This window comes from Panthera pardus, unplaced genomic scaffold (genome assembly GCF_024362965.1).
Source record: "Panthera pardus isolate Hobbes unplaced genomic scaffold, ASM2436296v1 HiC_scaffold_17, whole genome shotgun sequence".
Lineage (NCBI taxonomy): Eukaryota > Metazoa > Chordata > Mammalia > Carnivora > Felidae > Panthera > Panthera pardus.
Window position 1 is genome coordinate 52,596,656 of NW_026526732.1, and position 19,968 is coordinate 52,616,623.

Here is a 19,968-nt window from a genome sequence, read left to right on the forward strand (position 1 = left end):
TGAGCGTCCGACTTCGGCTCAGGTCACGATCTCATAGTTTGTAATTTCAAGCCCCACATCAGGCTCACTGCTGTCAGCCTGTCAGTGCAGAGCCCTCTTTGGATCCTCTGTCCCCGTCTTTCTGCCCCTCCCTCACTTGCAGTGTCCCCAAAATAAATAAATATTAAAAAGAAAAAAAAGAATACTCAGAGTAAGCATGGCTGAGTGGAAACCCTTACAATGGCTCCCTCCCCATGAGCCAAGATCATGAATCAAAAATACCGCACCCCTGGGCATAAAAAGGAGATTAGTGCCACTATTAAAGGAAAGAGTAGTTTCCTATTTGTCCTGGATTGGTCCCAGCCCCTTGGAGTACAGGAAGGCTCCCGGGTAAGTGTTGAGTGGGACATTTCCACTTACAGCAGGTCTGATTCAGATTTAGACGAGTCCTTTCACAGCACTGCCAACCCCTACAAGTTGATTTTGTTAAAAAAAAAAAAATCTTAAGTTCACCCTGATAAGTATGTAAAAGAGAAATCCTTAATGCAGGTAGTAATTTGAGTTTCCTGAATAGACAATTTTTTTTTTTAATGCAGAAGACTGAGGATTTATAGAGAAATTTAATTCCATTATCCCAAAGATTTCAATCCCTGTCCCCAAGATTTCATAAGGAAAAGATAAAATAGATTTTTTTACATAACCTTAATTGACCTAAAATGATGATTAGAAAGGTCATATACTTCCATTTACTAAATGTTTTCTGTGAACAAGCTGACCTGTGAATTTCTCTCTCTGAAGATACGGACAAAATTAAATGTTTTATTGAACTGAATTAAAGATGACTTCATAATCAGGGAAGAGAGATTCATAAAAGCTTTTATCACACGTGATTTGCCAACATGTGGTATCTTTTCTCAAATTGGTTTTTCAGAGGCATTAGACTTTATTGAGGCAATGCCAAATGTAACAAAATTATTATCCATATCTCTTGGAAAAACCCAGACCTTTACAGTTCATCTGGAAGTGGAAAGTTATGATATAATTCTCCATAGTTCAGTGAATAGTTTTTAAAAAAGCACACTAATATAATCTCTAGAGTACATTCGCTGCTAAAAAGCCATCAAAAGTAAATACCTAGGATAAAAACATATACAGTGAAGATTTTTCAACTTTATCAATACTGTTACTGTTACAATGACCTTAACCAACAAAGTTAGGGTTCAGCACTGGCTGACTCTTTTGGATGTGATAAATAAAATTAAAATCTGTATTCACATAAATCCCTTTTCTCCAGAAAGACAAGACTTATGGTCCATACACAGCACACCCCTGGTGGTAGCAGATAGAGGCATGTAACAGGTTAGGGAGTGAGGGCTTAAAGGAAGATATAGTCAAATCTCTCTTGGACGTCTTTTAAAGGGGAATGAATTAACATTGTTTTCATGGGTTAGACACTCGAAGACAAGAGGATGATTCAGGTCTCCTGCTGGTTCTGAGCTGGTCCTGAGCCTCCACTGTGTCATATGGTTGCCAGAGTCGCCCTCAAGCATTCACTTGACAGTGTGCACTGAGTGACAGCCAGAGGGACTCTGGGCTGGGAGATGCAGAGGAATGTGTCTCAGCTCTGCTCTCCCAGCACTCCATCTTCTTGGGGAGATAGACACCTACCACAGTCTACGGAACACAGCGGAATGTCAACATTTGGAAGATCCGCCTATCTCAGTGAACCAAAATTTTCCAAATGACCAATGCATGATGTCACAAAATCAAGCTTGGGTGAAAGATCCATTCTAAGATATACCAATTTTAATGTCACAGACAATGAAAAAGTTCCTTGATGTAGTTTCAGATTTCACAATACAACTAACCTTTAAGAAACTACCACTTACTGAGTTTGGGAATAGTAAGAAAGAATATCCACAATAATCCCAAAGGACTATTATTAAACTACTTTTCCTTTTGTCAACTTTGTGTCTGTGTGAGGATGGATTTTCTTCATATGCTTTAACCAAAACAACATATTAAAACAGACTCAATGTAGAAGGTAGTAGACCCCAGCTGTCTTTCATTAAGCCAGACATTAAAAAGATTTGAAAATGTAAAACAATGCCAATCTTTATTAAAATTGTTTTTTTGGAAAAGTTAATTTTCACACACACAAAAAGACATTTCTGTTGATATGTGATGGGTTAATTTTTTTTGTTTTGTTTTGGAAAGGTTATTTTTTATTAAAAATATACTATCTATGTTACCATGGGATGGTTCTATTATTGCTATTTTTTAAATGTTTATTTATTTATTTATTTATTTATTTATTTATTTATTTATTTATTTATTTTTCAGAGAGAGGGAGAGACAGATCATGAGTGGGGGGAGCGGAAGGGAGAGAGTAGGACACAGAATCCGAAGTAGGCCTCAGGCTCTGAGCCATCAGCACAGAGTCCAATGCAGGCTTGAACTCGTGAGCTGTGAGATCATGACCTGAGCCAAAGTCAGATGCTTAACTGACTGAGCCACCCAGGCACTCCTATTGCAATTTTTAATGAATTCATAAACATATAAGAATTAACAGTTTCTGAATGTGGTAAATACTGGTAGATAGGACCCATATAAATAAAAGCTCTTTGGAGGTCTTGAATAATTTTTAGGATTGTAATGGGGTTCTGAGAATAAAAAGTTTGAGAACCACTGCTATTAGCCTATCAGGCCCTTCACAATCTCACCTGATGTATCTTTCCAACCTTTTTCCTGACCTTTCCCTCTCCGTCACCTTCCTTTCCTTCCACCACCATCCCTCTGTCCAGCAATGCCAAATGACTTTCTGGTCCCCCAAAGAGGCTGCTCTCCTTGCTCCTACTGTTCTTTTGAATGCCCTCTCTGCTATCCTTTCTTGTCAGGTTTCTACTCATTCATTTAAAATCAAGTTCAGTAAAGAGCACCTGAGTGACTCATTCGGTTAGGTGTCTGACTCTGGATTTTGGCTCAGGTCATGACCTCATGGTTTGTTGGGTTCGAGCCCCCACTGGTGAGAGCCTGCTTGGGATTCTTTCTCCCTCTTTCTCTGCCCCTCCTCCCACTCACTCTCTCTCAAAATAAATAAATAAACTTAAAAAAATCAGGTTCAATAAAAATTTCCCTCATTGGGGCACCTGGGTAGCTCAGTTGGTTGAGCATTGCCTCTTGCTTTTGGCTCAGGTCATGATCTCAGGGTTGTGGGATCTAGCCCTGAGTTGGGCTCTGCCCTCAGCTTGGAGCCTGCTTAGGATTATCTCTCTTTCTCTCTTCCTCTTCCCACCTGCTTAGGATTCTCTCTCTCTCTCTCTCTCTGAAAAAAAAAAAAAAAAAAATCCCCTTACTATCTTGCAAAGCTAATCACCAGGGGCTTTGCGCAGAGCAGTGATCTTGAGAAATCATTTTGTATGAGATTGTTTAGGCGTCTGTCTTTCCCTCTATGCTGCAGGCTCCTCAGGGCAAGGAACAATCTTCTTCACCCTTAACTCATTAAACTCCAGCAGCTAGCTTGGTTCCAAGCATACTACTGATGCTCAACAAATTCAAGAAAAAAAGGAGCAGAGGAGAGCAATTTCTTCTTACTCTCCTGCCCTGCCCCGACGACTCTGGGTCAGAGGGAAGGATCATAGTGGGAGGAGTGGAAAGGCACTCCACAGAAGAGGGTATAAATAGGCACACACTTGAACCCTAGCTGTCCAGCACACACACACACCTTCTTCCTCCCCCTATACACTTCCGGAAGTGTCTTCTAACATAAGCTAGAGATCCCTACATATTCCCTCCCCAGGGGAAATCATCCAGAATCCCATCCAACTATAGTCACCAGAGATGATGTCATGACACTACTGTTCCCTGACTGCTGGATCTTTGGGATATGCCCATCTTAGATAATCTGCCACTTTGGGATGAGATGGTAAATTTTATCATCAGCCTAATCACCTCCTAAGTATAATGATTGATGGGTGAGGAGAGGGACAAGGGAAGAGAAGACAATTTTGTATTTAAATTATAATTCCCACTGTAAAAGGAAAAATGGTTACTGGGGGGAGTGCTGAAATGATTTACCTTTCAGCAGCAAAGAAAGTGCAGATGGTGGCACTTCCCTTGTTTCTGTAACTAACCTTGGGGCAACAGGATTTGTGACCTTCTTCTGGTCAGCCATGCCATGTTTCTTTTTTTTTTTTAATTTAATTTTTTTAAATTTAAATTAGCATATAGTGCAACAATGATTTCAGGAGGAGATTCCTTAATGTCCCTTACCCATTAAGCCCATCCCCCCTCCCACACCCCCTCCAGTAACCCTCAGTTTGTTCTCCATATTTATGAGTCTCTTCTGTTTTGTCCCCTCCCTGTTTTTATTATTTTTGTTTCCCTTCCTTATGTTCATCTGTTTTGTCTCTTAAAGTCCTCATGTGATTGATGTCATATGATATTTGTCTTTCTCTAATTTCGCTTAGCATAATACCCTCCAGTTCCATCCACGTAGTTGCAAATGGCAAGATTTCATTCCTTTTGATTGCCAAATAATACTCCATTGTATGTATATACCACATCTTCTTTATCCATTCATCCATCGGTGGACATTTGGGCTCTTTCCATACTTTGGCTATTGTTGATAGTGCTGCTATAAACATTGGGGTGCACGTGCCCCTTTGAAACAGCACACCTGTATCCCTTGGATAAATGCCTAGTAGTGCAATTGCTGGGTCGTAGGGTAGTTCTATTTTTAATTTTTTGAGGAACCTCCATACTGTTTTCCAGAGTGGCTGTGCCAGCTTGCATTCCCACCAACAATCATGCCATGTTTCTCTTGCTTTGATCAGCATCTTGGCTGCTGCCTAGTTTAGCAAATCCTACATTTACTGAGTCCTTTTTTTTTTTTCTCTATAAACTAATACAAGTGGTTTAGTTTTGTGATTTTATTTATGAAAAGTCTTCTTCAATTACAGAGAATCAGTTCAGAACTAGTTTTTATTTATCAGTTGGATGGCAATTACATTGGAGTCCACTCAGATGAACGGACTAAAGAAATGAACCCACAAAATATTTTGTGTGTGGGTAGCAAGAGTTAAATGGTAGCTTACTGTTCTTTGTTAGTAAATGACCCTCCAGCTTGTGAAAATGAAAAGGGGACTCAAGAGTGTTTTGGAGAAAGCTGCTCTTGTGCGTGCAGACCTGATCTTCACTAGGAGCACGTTAGAACACGTGCAGTTTCCAGAGTGATCCATCACCTCTTGCAATGGGAGTGAATTAAGTCTCAATAAAGAGGTAAAAATAGATCATTTTTCCTTCAGTAAAGGATTCATTTAGCCATAATAATAATCAGTTAGCCCCATTGTTTGTCAGGCAGGAGAGATTCTGAGAGGCAGTACAGATCTCAGCAAGAACAAATAAAACATGCCAGGGGGGCAAACCAGAAAAAAGGGAATGAATCTTTAGATCGATTTTAAAAAAGCAAAACGTGACTTGCAAGAAAAACATGGTTGGGATGAGAGGCCAGCTTTGCCTTCGCTGGCTACTCTGAGCAATTTATTCTGACCAGCCAGCCCCAACGGCACGTGTGAGGACGACTGTAAGGCACATCGTTTCCCAAAAGGAGAAAACACTTCTGACTCAGTATGCGGCAAATTCTAGGAAGGAGAAAACTCACGGAGTTGGGGACAAAAGCTTAACTGTGAAACATATAATAAGATACAGTATGATTTTCAAACTCTCCACCTGCCGAAATCCAACAAAGTTGGAATCTCATCTTCGAGTGGCAACTGATTTATTCACATATAAGAGAAGAATAAAATCTATTTGAATTCTGACAGTTGTTTTTTTGTTTTTTTTTTTTATGGAGAAATGGAAGTCACATAATATAATTTCAATTTGGATCCACAACATCTAAAATCATACTCTTCTGAGGACAGGTAACAGTCAGAGGGATTTTGCCTCACGATGAAAGAATGATTTTTCATGCTGGATCATTTTTGCAGTTGATGCTTCCAGCCTTCTCAACAGCACGACAGCAGCCATATAAGCTGGAAAAGCTCAACCAAGATCAAAAGCATCTCTCAGTTTGACAAAGTAAGACATAGCTTCCACTACTGTGGTGTCTAGACGGATACAAAGTGGCTTTAAGAGAGCATGTCTCCCGCTACCACTCCTAAGAAGTTCACACTGAATTTTAATGTGAATGTTTTTGGTTTGCTCTTGGGTGGGATAATACGGTCAACAAGATTTTATTTCATAGAATGTCATCATTCTTTGCTGATATTTCAATTTATGATCTACTGTGTTTCAAGGCTCATTCATACTGCTTGATTTAAAGAATTAAAATCGACAATGCCAGGCGGAAGTAGGAAGGCTTCTCCTGTCTTAGTGACTATGGCATGGGGAGAGTGGATACATGGTCTCGCTCTGAGAGGATGCTCGGCCACCAGGTTGGCAGGTGGTGGCGAATACACATTATCAGTGATCTTATCAAGCTACATTTACTGAACATTTACCATGTGATAGATACTACGCCCAATGCTTTATAGGTATTCTCTTATTTCTTTCAACCACGCTCTATACTAGATGACAACATTGAGGCTTGGGGATTACTTATAAGTGATAGGAGTCACAGCTCATGCTCTTCACCAGTATGTGTTTCTTTTCTTTGGGTCTAAAAATTAGAGCAGCCACTACACTTTCTTTCACATATTAGCTTTTTAGTGTCTCCGTATGTGTGTTCACTTCATTTACGTGCTCCTTGGGGTCATGAACCTCTTTCCAGAGGTTTAATGTTACGTCTACTTTGCTATCAATTTGTAAGGTCTCCCTTGTACAGCTAGAGTTGAAGTAATCTGAATTAATGTCAAAATCAATAGTTCGGTACCGTCTTTGTTATGTCAAAATAATGTTAATCTGTTATGTTAAAAATCATGTTAATCATGTTTAAGCAGCTGCCTTACGCTGAGAACACTGTCTGCACGGCCACCATCACCAGCCACCCCTACTGCATCACAGCAACTATCCATTTACTGAGCCTCATTTACAGGCCAGGAACCGTGGCTACATGCTTCACATACATTACCTCTAAACTCCACATCGACAAAGTAGGCATTCTTAGCCTTACTTCACAGCTAAAGAAGGTTAGGAAAGAAGACTTTGATTCCAGATCTTCACGAGGACTGTATTCTCATCATAAGGAGATAGATCTCCAAGAAGTCATGTTAAAAATTAAGGTCAGTGGTTGAACTTTACATTTCTTAAGGAATTTGGTAATATTTTTTGACTTGGGAAGACTCAGGTGACCTCCTACATGCAGCAGCAAGCTATCGGGGTAGGTAATAAAACTACGCCAATACAAATTTTCTGTTGCCTGTTGTCACTCTCTAATCCTGGTTTTATGATGACATCGACTCAAAGTGTCTGCTAGTTAGGGGCTTTTTCCCTGCAGTGTAGAACCTTCCACAGAATTCCAGCATCTCAGGGTTGGAGACACCTTAAAAGTCATTTAGACAGTCAGTTTTCCTTCTCTCATTAGACAGCTTGGTTTTCTTCCCTATTTTATTTATGAGAAGGGAGAACTGAGACAACTTATCAACCAAGCATAGGTGTAATGAGATCACACCATTTGTGTTAAACTGTCGGAAAATGCAGGAAGTTGTCCATGTTACGTTTGACTATACAGAGAACAAGCCATGTGCACGTGACAAGTCACCCGACTGGACACCAAAGGTCACACTGGGCAACACAACTGCACACCACAAAAGTTATGCAGGGAAACTCATTTTTAATGTTTTATTTGGATATCATTTCATATTTATGGAAAAATTACAGGAATTGTTCAAAAAATGCCATTTACTCTTTCCCAGATTCACTGATTGTTAAGATTTTGCTCCATTTGTTCTTTTTTCCTGAACCATTGGAGGGCACTTTGTTGACATCCTGTCCCTTTATCCATAAATATTTCACTGTTTAGTTCCTAAGGACAAGAGCTTTCAAAAAACACAAAGTTAACATACAATTTTTTTATCAAAACACAAAGCTAACAAAGTCAGAATACATAAAAAAATATGTTAACTACAAAGAAAAATAATCTGACCTCATTTTACATGAGAGATGGGTTTTTTGGCCTGTTTTCCTTACTGTGATACTCCCAGACTCTACCATAGTGCCTAGCACACAGCAGATACTCAACAAATACCTGTTAATTTCTTAATTATGGTGTGATACTATATTGACTGCATTTCTTTTTTTTTTTTAATTTTTTTATTATTTAAAGAAAAATTTTTTAACATTTTTTATTTTATTTTTTGAGAGACAGAGAGAGCTCAAGCAGGGGGAAGGCAGAGAGACAGGGAGACACAGAATCCAAAGCAGGCTCCAGGCTCTGAGCTGGCAGCACAGGGCCGACTATGGGGCTTGAACCCGTAAATGTGAGATCATGACCTGGCCCAAGTTGGACGCTCAATCGACTGAGACACCCAGGTGTCCCTATATTGACTGCATTTATAGAAGTATTTCTAAAATAAAGCAAAGGCATTGACAGCAAAATATTTAAGCATTTCTTTATTTCCTGTAATTTGTAGTTCACCAGTTACAAAAAGAGGAAAAACTTTCAGATGTAAAGGACTCCCGGGAAATTAATGTTTTAAGAGGAGATAAAACAGATTACAATGTAGGCAAATTCATGGGGGGACCTGTTTTCTCTTCACAGGTAGCGGTTCCTGATGTATTCTCGGTACATGGAAGTATCTTCCTTTCCAAGAGGCTGCATGATACCTTGACTGGCCTGGATGTGGGCTTGGAAGATCTCTGTAGATTTTCTGTCTACCCTTGGAGGCTGTACTTCATAGATGTTGTCTTGTGAGAAAGCTGAGATAGGTGTTCTATAGAAGAGAAGAGGAGACATGGCTACATTAAAGAAAATAAAGGAACCACAGGGAGCTATGACTACAAAGCATTCAAGAGCCACTGACCTTGAACATGCAGACTTAATAATAAGTGGTGGTGGTGATCTCCCCTGTCCCCTCCCCTGGGCTGGCTTCCTCCCTTGCCCAGAGGACAGAGCTGGGCCAGAGCTTGCCCAGGGAGCCTTCCCTGAAGCGCAGGCTAGATGGGTACCTTTCTCTGTTCCTGTGCCCCAGGTACACCTATGTCTGTGCACCCATCTGCCTCCTTCACTCGACTAGAGTAACTTTAGGTGGGGGCTATAAATTTTTTGTTCCTTGACACACGATAGGAACCGAACTTTTTTTTTTGTATATTAATTTTGTAACCCTGAAACTTTATTGAGTTCATTTATTTGTTCTAACAGTCATCAACAGTTTTTAAAGGAAGATTTAGTAGGAATCAGTAAAGGGATACTAATTTCTTCCTTACATTGATAAGAAGAGCAAATAAGTTTATATGTATAATGTGCTCACTTAGCATAATGCCTGGCAAACTGTAAGTGCTCAGTAAATGTGAACTATTGTTAATGGTTACAGGTGCATAGTAATTCCTTATCTGCAATTCTGAAATCCTACAAGTTTTAATAACCAAATGTCACGTTGGTGGTAAAACTTGACCCAATTGAAATTCATTTGGTGGCACATCTAACCTGAACCAACAATACTGATCCCACTTCATGTGAATATTAATGTGTTTAATTATCAGACAAGTCCTCAGATCACACTGGGGATGTACCATCTTGTTATGCTAACAAGTCCAAAATTCTGAATTCTGAAACACATCTGGCCTCAGGCTTCTGATGAGAGATTTTGGATCTGTAACAGGCAGCTTCCTTCCTTTCTGGGGCATGGAAAAGCACACAAGAATCTCTTCATCCAAAAATATCCCTCCATTCCCATCCACCTAGCCTAACTTAATGCTTGAAATTTCCATCTATCCATTGGGGAAGGTGCTGTCTCCAGAAAAGCCTTGTCAAAATGCAGCGTGGTATCTGACACAACCTTTACTCATTGAAGGCTGAGCACCCACTAGTCATTGCATCCTTAGCTGAGAGCAGGCCCTCAAAGGATGAGTCAACCAAGTCAGGTGTGATGCAGAGTGAGCATGTGTGTAGAGTGTGAAAGAAAGGTCAAGAAGGGGGCTACTGATGGGGACGATAGTAAACTAAAATGTTGTTGGGGCATCTGGGTGGCTCAGTCGGTTAAACGCCCAAGTTCAGCTCTGGTCATAATCTTGCAGTTCGTGGGTTTGGGCCCCACATCGGGCTCTATGCTGACAGCTCAGAGCCTGGAGCCTGCTTCGGATTCTGTGTCCCTCCCTCTCTCTCCCCTCCACGCCCCCTCTCTCTCTCAGAATAAATAAACATTGAAAAAAAAAAACCTAAAATGTTGTTGTGAGGGACTTAGCCCAGGGCTGGCCCTGTGGGGTGGGGGGTACTTCTTCTGCCAGGGAACCAAAATAACACAGAGACAAGATCTGAAGAATCTACTGTGCTGGGCTGGGACCTAGCCTTACTCCTTGTAGCAGAGGCATCAGGAAGGCATCCTGGATGCGTTAGCTGGGACCCCTGAAGCAGGGGGGAGATTCCCTACCATCAGAAGCAGAATTGGGCCTCAGCCCCAGCTAGGTCTGTACTAGGAACGTCAGCATTTCAAGAGACATTTGGAAGTGCAGACACAGTGGAAGACAGGAGCTGTACTGTAATGCCCCCATCCTCAAAGGATACATTTCAATCAAATGTGGGTCTTTCTTACCCAGAAAGCAAAGCTCACTGTGCTTTGCCTTTACACATACTGCCACGGCTGGAGATGCATTAAATTACATTAAAATAAAATATAACTGGAGGTGGAATATTCTTTCTGGAAGCCAACCTCAATGGTTTTCACTTCAAGGTAAATGTATTTCAATTCAAATCTGGTATATCATTTGTCAAACACTCCCCTTTTTTCAAAGCACTTAAATAATTTCACACAATCTTAGAACGTAACCTTATTGAAGTAAAAACCAAAGGAAAATGCTTTACACAAAGTTAAAAAAATGAAAGACCAAGGTGAAAGAGTCCTGAGACATCTGAATCTCAATCTGTCCTCCAGCCTGGTTTCAGTGCGTTCTTCAAAATACACAAATTACAGTTCTTCTAATGTCTGTGGATAACATATTACAATGATGAACAATTAGGATGATTAATATGTGAACTATTCTCCTCAATCTTCCCTCACAAAAGCACAGCAACTCTACAGTCATTTACATAAGTCAAACTGAAATGCTACAATTCTTTAGTGGGTGATAATATTCAGGGTCAAACCTTTTAAACCTGAACCATTTTAAAAATGGAGACTCCACCAGGGTTTCTAGAGATTGTCATCAAAGCACCAGCCACAGCAACTACTCTTGAACCACACCATCTATACCTGTCTAGTCTCTTTCTCTTCTCAAATCTTAATTTTCACACTCATCCTGGAAGGCAGGAAGCATTGGGATTATACTCTCCATTTTAAGATGAAATGCTTAAAGTCAATTTAAAAATGGGACTACTGGTTTCTGTCCTGTCTTTGAAGCCGGATCTTTGCCCAGAACCCTTTGTGCATTAACAAACACCTCTCTGGCAGGAATCACACCAGACATCCCTAGTCTGAGCACTAAACCTTAATGAGTTGAGAAAGGGTGGGAACCCTCTTGCACTGTTGGTGGGAATGCAAACTGGTGCAGCCACTCTGGAAAACAGTGTGGAGGTTCCTCAAAAAATTAAAAATAGATCTACCCTATGACCCAGCAATAGCACTGCTAGGAATTTACCCAAGGGATACGGAGTGCTGATGCATAGGGGCACTTGTACCCCAATGTTTATAGCAGCACTTTCAACAATAGGCAAATGATGGAAAGAGCCTAAATGTCCATCAACAGATGTATGAAGAAATTGTGGTTTATATACACAATGAAATACTACTTGGCAATGAGAAATAATGAAATATGGCTCTTTGTAGCAACATGGATGGAAATGGAGAGTGTTATGCTAAGTGAAATAAGTCATACAGAGAAAGACAGATACCATATGTTTTCACTCTTATGTGGATCCTGAGAAACTTAACAGAAGACCATGGGGGAGGAGAAGGGGAAAGCAAGTTACAAAGAGGGAAGGAGGCAAACCTTAAGAGACTCTTAAAGACTGAGAATAAACTGAAGGTTGATGGGGGGTGGGAGGAAGGGGAAAGTGGGTGATGGGCACTGAGGAGGGCACCTATTGGGATGAGCACTGGGTGTTGTATGGAAACCAATTTGCCAATAAATTTCATATTAAAAAAAAGAGAGAGAGAAAGGGGACATGCCAAGTGACCAAGTAATTGTTTTATCCTTCAGAGGCCTCAGCTGAATATACAGGTGGGCAGGCTGTGGGAGGTAACAGCACCAGGGCCTGCCAACTGCCCATGGATGTAGGGCCCGGACAACTGTGATAAGGGTCACAGACCAGCCACTTCTACCCAGTGCCTTTGCTTTCTTGCCAGTAAATCGGTCAGGAGTCCTCACCCTACTTCTTGGTACACTGCTTCACTGCAGCATAGAGTAATGGGCACTATTACAAACACTCAATATGAAATGCCAAACATCAGCCTGAAATGGTATCAGATTGAGTGGCACGTGGGTTTAGGGCTCCAACGCTACCTCACTCTGGTGTCAAAACAAGTAGGGAGTCAGAAAATGCATTAACTATTGCCTTTGTCTTTTTTGTGCTTCTAGATTCAAAGTCTCTTTCTATTCTGAGGACTGCTAGGGCCCAAAGGGAGATCCCGGTATTGAGCCTTCCTTCTGATGCCTGTCCATGCCAAAATGAATTTGTCTTCCCCAGTGACTCTGCCTCAGACCTCATGAAGGTCGCTGGTCATTCTCATTGTCATTTGGCCCCAAGTGACTGCTGTCTTTGTGCCTTGATGCTGGGGACACTTCTCTTCTGAGTAAAAGTGAATTGGGGATATCGTAGAACCCCTGTTTTTTGTTTGTTTGTTTTTGATGTTTATTTACCTTTAAAAGAGATAGAGAGACACAGTGCGAGCATGGGAGGGGCAGAGAGAGGAGGAGACACAGAAACTGAAGCAGGCTCTAGGCTCTAAGCTGTCAGCATAGTGCCCAGTGCAGGGCCCGAACCCACAGACTGCGAGATCATGACCTGAGCTGAAGTCGTACACCTAACCGACTGAGCCACCCAGGTGCCCCGAAGCCCTGTTTTTTTGAAGCAACCAAAGTAGTGGGGACTTGCTCAGCACATGTGGCCCGCATCCTCTGAATCCACTGTTGCTCTTAGAAGGGTCATTTAGGGTTTAAAACAACCAGGGTATGTCGGGGGAGATGTTTCGGACCTGAAAAAACAAGAAGGTGTCAGGACATGTATGGTAACCATGCAAGGACTAGAAATCCTAAACTCACCACCATGATCTGTGAAATAAAACCATGAGTGGTATGGAAATCTAGTTCCTCAAATAGGAGAGCCTGGAAGCCTACTGGAGGCACAGACAGGGCCCACCCTTCTGGCCTGCAGGCAGACAGCCTGTCTCTTAGACAAGAATGGTGAATGCAGTAGCATGGGAGGCTGGACTGGATGTCAGGCTAGGTTGTGACAGGTCCTGGGGGCTACGGTCGTGGTCAAAGGGTCCTGCAGGGGAAGAGCGGGTGTGAGCCAGGCTCCAAGCTGAACCAAATCTCCACTTGGGAGCATGTACCAGGTAGTGAGGACTTTGCACATAGAGCAACAGGTAGTGAGGGTTTTGGGGGTGAAGGGTCCTTTCAAGCATGCTTAGGCTGGGACCCCCATCTGGACTTCAGGGACACAGGGTACAGCCTGTCCCAGTCATGTGGACGGATTCTGCTTGCTGACATGTGGATCCATCCTGCTGTTAGCCAACAACTGCTCTCTAGCAAGGGCTTGATTGAGCCTTTACACACATCGTCCCCTGTTGGTGACAGCAGGGACAAGGAAACACTGAAGACGTCCCAGTGAGGGAAGGGCGTCCTCAAGGACTTGACCCCAGTCAAGTCCCTCCCACCCCTGCCAGTCCCAACCCCCCCCCCCCCCCCCCCCCGTAGGGTCTGTTGAATTGTTTCAAACTGAATTCAGTCCATTTCCTAGCTCATAACTAGTCAAAGTGCCTGGTAGCTTGGCTGCTGTGGACGAGTACACGAAATTGGATTTACGGGGCACCTGGGTGGCTCAGTAGGTTAAGCGTCTGACTTTAGCTCAGGTCATGATCTCATGGTTCGTGAGTTTGAACCCCACATCGGGCTCTGTGTTGACAGCTCAGAGCCTGGAGGTTGCTTAGATTCTGTGTCTTTCAAAAATAAACAAACATTAAAAAATTTTTTTTAAAAAAAATCTACATCTGCAAAGTTTTTGTTGTTTACCTAAATCAGCACATGGAGGCTACTGGACTATACCTTGGGTGGTTGATCACCTTGTACCTCGAGGCCTGGCTGGTTATTGTTCCTGTGTTGTGTGGTTTTGTAGGAAGAGCTGACAGGCCTGCCTGTCCCTGTTTCCAATTTAGATTCTCATAGGCATCTCCTGACAAAGATAGTTAATGATAGTTCTGCTGGAAATTTCTAAATAATAAAATACAAGGCCAAAATGGTGGAAAAAAACCCCAACAAAATGATAATGAAGAAGCTTAAGACATACCCAATATTGTTGGCATAATCAGAAAAATGAGGAAGGAGAAACAGAAACACACAAAACACTTTTGTTTCTTCATTTTACTTGGCCATCAAGAAGCCAGTCTCAAGAAGCTCCCCATGGTCTTAAGGCAGTGGTTCTCCAAGTGTGGTCCCCAGACCAGGAGCACTAGCATCATCTGGGAACTTGTTAGAGATACAAACTCTCACGTCCTCCTCCAGACCTACTGAATCAGAATCTCCGAAGGTGGGGCCTAGCAAAGATGTTTAACAAGCCTTCCAGGGATTCTGACACTCACTAAAGTTTGAGACTCTGGTCTAAGGAGACCAGAATGGATCTAAAATGCTAAATAAGATCTTACTTGTGGTCGGTCAGCAGTACTGAACACGTTTAAACAAGAATTCTCCTTTCAAATATATACCGTGCTAACCTTCCATCGAGAACCCTAATTTGACGTCTAATTGCAAGATACAAGCAGTAATATCAGATGCACCACACATTTCCTGATGAGGAACACGTCTGATTTCACCATTGGCTTACACATTTCCAAGGTGGGAAAGAAATATAAAAACCTCCAAGACCCTCACAAGGGGCTGCCGATCAGCACCTTGTCTCTGAGGGTACTGGAAAGAGACAGAATACCCAATAATGCTCTCAATACTACACAGAATAGTCTTTTTATTAGCTTCGATGCCATCTGTTTCTAGATGAAAAGACCAGTATTTAAACACCAAATGATGTGGAAATTGTGAAACTACTTTCTTTTATTCATTCCAGTAGAGAGAGTTGGCCTTTTATTGCATTTTCATGGTGGAGAAAATGGTTCCACTTTTCCCTCCTGGCCATAAACACAGGGAATTTTTTTTTTCAACTTCTCCTCACAGCCCCCAAAGGGATAAAACCTACTGCCCCTAATTCAAATGCCAGCAGTATTTCTGGAGATAAAATATTATAATTACAAATTTGCAGGCTCATTTCTTTTTATCTACAGGACCTAGTTCCATCCTCAAGAAAAGCTCTGTATTTCCCCTCAAGGAATGTTAAAGTCTTATTTAAAATAATATATTTGCCCGTTCATTTGTGGGCTACTTAACCCACATTGCTCAGTGCGCTCAAACACCAAGGATTGATGACATTTAGCCTTAACTGCAGTTCCCATTCACAGAAGAGAAACACTTCAGGCAGAAGTTCATAAGACACACCACGTGTTTTTAAGGAAAATGCTTTCTTTGGTGCCCTTTAATACTCTTTCTAAAAAAAAAATTAATGTTTATTTATGTTTGAGAGAGAGAGTGGGAGAGAGAGAGATTGCAAGTGGGGTAGGGGCAGAGAGAAAGGGAGAAACAGAATCCAAAGCAGGCTCCAAGCGGTCAGCAAAGAGCCCAACGTGGGGCTCGAACTCACGAACCTTGAGATCATGATCTGAGCCGAAGTCGGCCACGTAACCGACTGAGCCACGCAGGCGCCCTCATGCTCTTTCTTAAATGTTGTATTACTTGCTTGGTTATAATACGACCATGTCTGATAACAACTGTATCTTACACTTGCATGCAGAACTAATGTTTGAGTCCCTTAAATTTTTTTTTAAATTTTATTTATTCTTGAGAGAGAGAGAGAGAGAGAGAGAGAGATTGAAAGAGAGAGAGAGAGAGAGAGAGAGAGAGAATGAGTGGGAGAGGGCAGAACAAGAGAGGGACACAGAATCCGAAGCAGGCTCCAGGCTCTGAGCTGTCAGCACAGAGCCTGATGCAGGGCTCGAACCTGACCCCAAGTTGGACGCTTAACCAACTAAACCACCCAGGTGCCCCTAAGTCCCTTTTAAAGTTCAATTCCTGTTGAGGCTTTTTTCTAACACATATTGAATAGTCAATAAACATGTTGATCTGACAAGAAAACATTTAATTGGTCAGATGGAAACATCTTCTGAATTTAGTGATGTCATGATAATTTGTGGCTGGTGATTGAAAAACTGGACAGCATTTGTATAATTTAAATAGTATTATATATGTGATACTTTTGCATATGATTAGCATTCTGGCATACATCAAACACCATCTGACATTTCCAGAAAATTTAGTAATGGTTCTGGTCACAAAGTATCTTTCCCTTCTGTTGCTACCACAAACTTCAAGATTTTTTCCCCCAAGGTTCTTTCTTTCACATTACCAAATGATTCTTTGTTGGTCATAACTGAGTCACAGTATCAAAAGACTACTAGATCTAAAGAGGACCTTACAAAAGATCTTGACCAACCCCTTTACTTACAGATAATGGGCATTAGGTCATTTCTTTCATAATTTCCTCTGCTTTCTGAGGAAAACCATAACAAGAGCAGATTCAAAATTGATCAGATGCTCTGGTCTCAGAGGAACAAAACCTCAGCAAATGCCTTAATAGTACCAGCCCTTGATTATTGGTCTATTTGTCTTTCTGCAGGTTTTAGAATTTCTATTAGAAAATACTAGCCTTTATCACATAACCAGCAGAGGGGTCTATAGTACACATCACCGTGAAATAAATCTCTCTTTATAGCCTTTAATACTCCTCAGAGCCTTTAGCCTTCAGTGTGTGGATGCCATATATAGATATATCTAGATATATCTATATATGGCATCCACACATATATATCCACAAATATATAAATATATATATATATATATATATATATATATATATATATAATCGTCCATTGCTTCTCTTTAGCTGTCTTATTAGATTGCTTGTATCTTTCCAGTAAAGTACTCATATATTGAAGCCTAGTCATGAATCTATTTTACCAAAATGATAGAGTGAGAATGTGTTTGCTTTATCACATTAAAAATCTAGAGAACATTGCATATTGCTCACATTCTGTGCATAAGTACAGACACCACATTCTGTGCTTAAGTATAGACACCTAACTCCAAAACATAGCTCTCGAACTGCACCTGTCCAATATGGCGGCCGTTAGCCACATGTGGCTACTTAAACTTAATTGAAATTAAATAAACTTTAAAAGTAGTTCCTTAGTAGCACTGGTCACATTTCAAGTGCCTGATAGCCACATGCAGCTAATGGCCACTGTTTTACATAGCGCAGATATAGAATTATTTCCATCACCACAGAAAGTTCTTTTGGTCAGACTGTTTTAGAATCTCTTTCCTATTTTTCCTCATGAATTTTGGGTTCTTTTATGTCTTTCTAAGCCCATTATCCTAATATATCTATAGCATTTATCACTTTCTGATCTTTTATTTATATATTTATATACTTACTAGGAATGTAACCCCCATTTTGATCACCTCTTTAATTTCAATGCCCAGAAGAGCACCTGGCATACAGTAAGTGCTCAATAATTATTCATTGAATGAATGAATGATGTCTGGTTACGGAATCAGATTTTACCTTGGGTTTCTAAGTTCAGAACATGAATTTAGTGTGTTTTGAATTATCTGAAATGATAGGGAAGCTGTCATTTGACAGGATGGTGGGAAATGATAGATTTCCCATCAGAAGATTGCTCTTAAATTCCTTTCTTCAGATACTCTATAAATGGACAAACTGAAAGGAAGTTGGAGTGCTTTCCAGTGGGGTATAAAGCTATCAAGTTGCTCAAAAAACACTGGTGAGGCAGAAGGGGTGGGTCCTTATTCTTCTTTAGAGGTGAGGAAACAGTGACTCAGAGATGAACAAAGTTACTAGGCTGAAATCAAGAGGAACGTGTCAATCTTCAAATCACCTCTAATAAAACAAAAAGCAAAACAGACCCCTGTAGTCTGGGATCCAAGAAAGCAGGCACTGCCTATACTCACTTTGACATACCTGTCATGCCAAGTTCAACATGGGAAATATAGGTAAGCACTCACATTATCTGCTGCCTTGCCCCTCCAGGACATTTTCACATGTCTTTGGGTAGATAGAATAAAGGTGACAGGCTTCAGGGGCAAGCGCTTAACCCATGTACTGGGAAATTAAACCATGTTATTAGCTGCTGGTGACATTCTAACCATTATCAAGGTAAAGAAAACTTAATTTCCTTTTTATTCCTACTAAAAGACAGCAAGTCTATATTAACACACAAAATGCTATGACTCTAACACATGATCCCTAACAAAGTCCAATCATTTCGGCCTATGCCATTGACAGCTAATGAACATGACACAGAATAGTGAACAAATCTGATTTCTTTATGTACAAACATTTCCAAATCCTTTTAATAGGTGCTATTATGACAAGATGATTGGACTGTCCTTTAGCAGAAACCCTGAAAGGGAGGTTAGAAATCTCACAGGCAGGTTAAAATTCCTTCAAGAGAAGATGACAATAATGCCAGTCTCTAAACAACCCACCATAGAAGAAGCAATAGGGGCGATGAGAAGGAAGTGAAGAATACAATCTGTGATGGCGGAACATAGGATGTATCCACCTCACAAACCAGAGATGCCGGCTGCTGTCTGTAAATGAGGCCCTTCAAAGGCTCAGCAATAAGGAACCTCAACTCCACAGAGCAGACTAAGGTTGTGATTGGAGAGAAGGAGGTGGCATTTTGGTAATGGAGAGAGCACGAGGACAGTAAAACTGTTATTGTGTGTTTCCCGGACACTCATCTGCCTTCAATCTGTCAGGGAGCCATGACAATGACAGGCCAACCAGAAGGGCACTGCAGTGTCACAAAAGTGAAGGATTTTATGCCTAAGCTTAGGCAACCACAACACAGAACAATTATAGAACACAATGACCTTAATGTATCTCAAGGAAGTTATGCATGTGTAATGTCTAAGGCTGCTAAACCCTGTGTTTTGAAGACTCATTTGTCATTTCTCATCAGATCACTAGATGAAAAAATAGCAAATGTATGTTTACACACAGACATGCTACATATATAGATAAAATACTTATATACAATATATATTTATGTTTATATACACTAACTAAACTATTATATATTATATATTATAATTATAACATATAATATATAATATATATATGTATGTATATATATATACATATATATACACACACATATATGTATATATATGTGTATATATACATATATGTGTGTGTATATATACATATATATGTATATATATACATATATTCTTTAAACATAATGCCGAGGAAAGGGCAATTCATACATTTCGGCCCTCCCCATAAAATGACATGCAGTAAAACCTCGGTTTGTGAGCATAATTCATTCTGGAAACATGCCTGTAATCCAAAGCACTTGGATATCAAAGTGAATGTCAAGAACCACTGGCTCAGTTGTGATCGTGTTACGTTCAGTGTCGTGTACGACTCGTATTGCAAGACACCACTCGTTTAGAAATGTATTAGAAATATTTGTTCATCTTGTGCGACACTCACAGAGCGAGTTACTCGCCATCCAAAGTTTTGTACTTCAAATGAGTCCATGT

The 19,968-nt window shown here is 40.8% G+C and overlaps 1 protein-coding gene across 1 annotated transcript in view; it reads right to left on the bottom strand.

The window, feature by feature from the left end:
* Positions 1 to 8,517: 8,517 nt before the first annotated feature.
* FIG4 (FIG4 phosphoinositide 5-phosphatase) overlaps positions 8,518 to 19,968 on the bottom strand; it is a 130,924-nt gene continuing 119,473 nt past the window's right edge. The window contains exon 23 of the mRNA XM_019443060.2: positions 8,518 to 8,852. Coding sequence (XP_019298605.2) covers positions 8,675 to 8,852 — 178 coding nt within the window. The 3' untranslated portion in view covers positions 8,518 to 8,674. The remainder of the gene's footprint in view (positions 8,853 to 19,968) is intronic.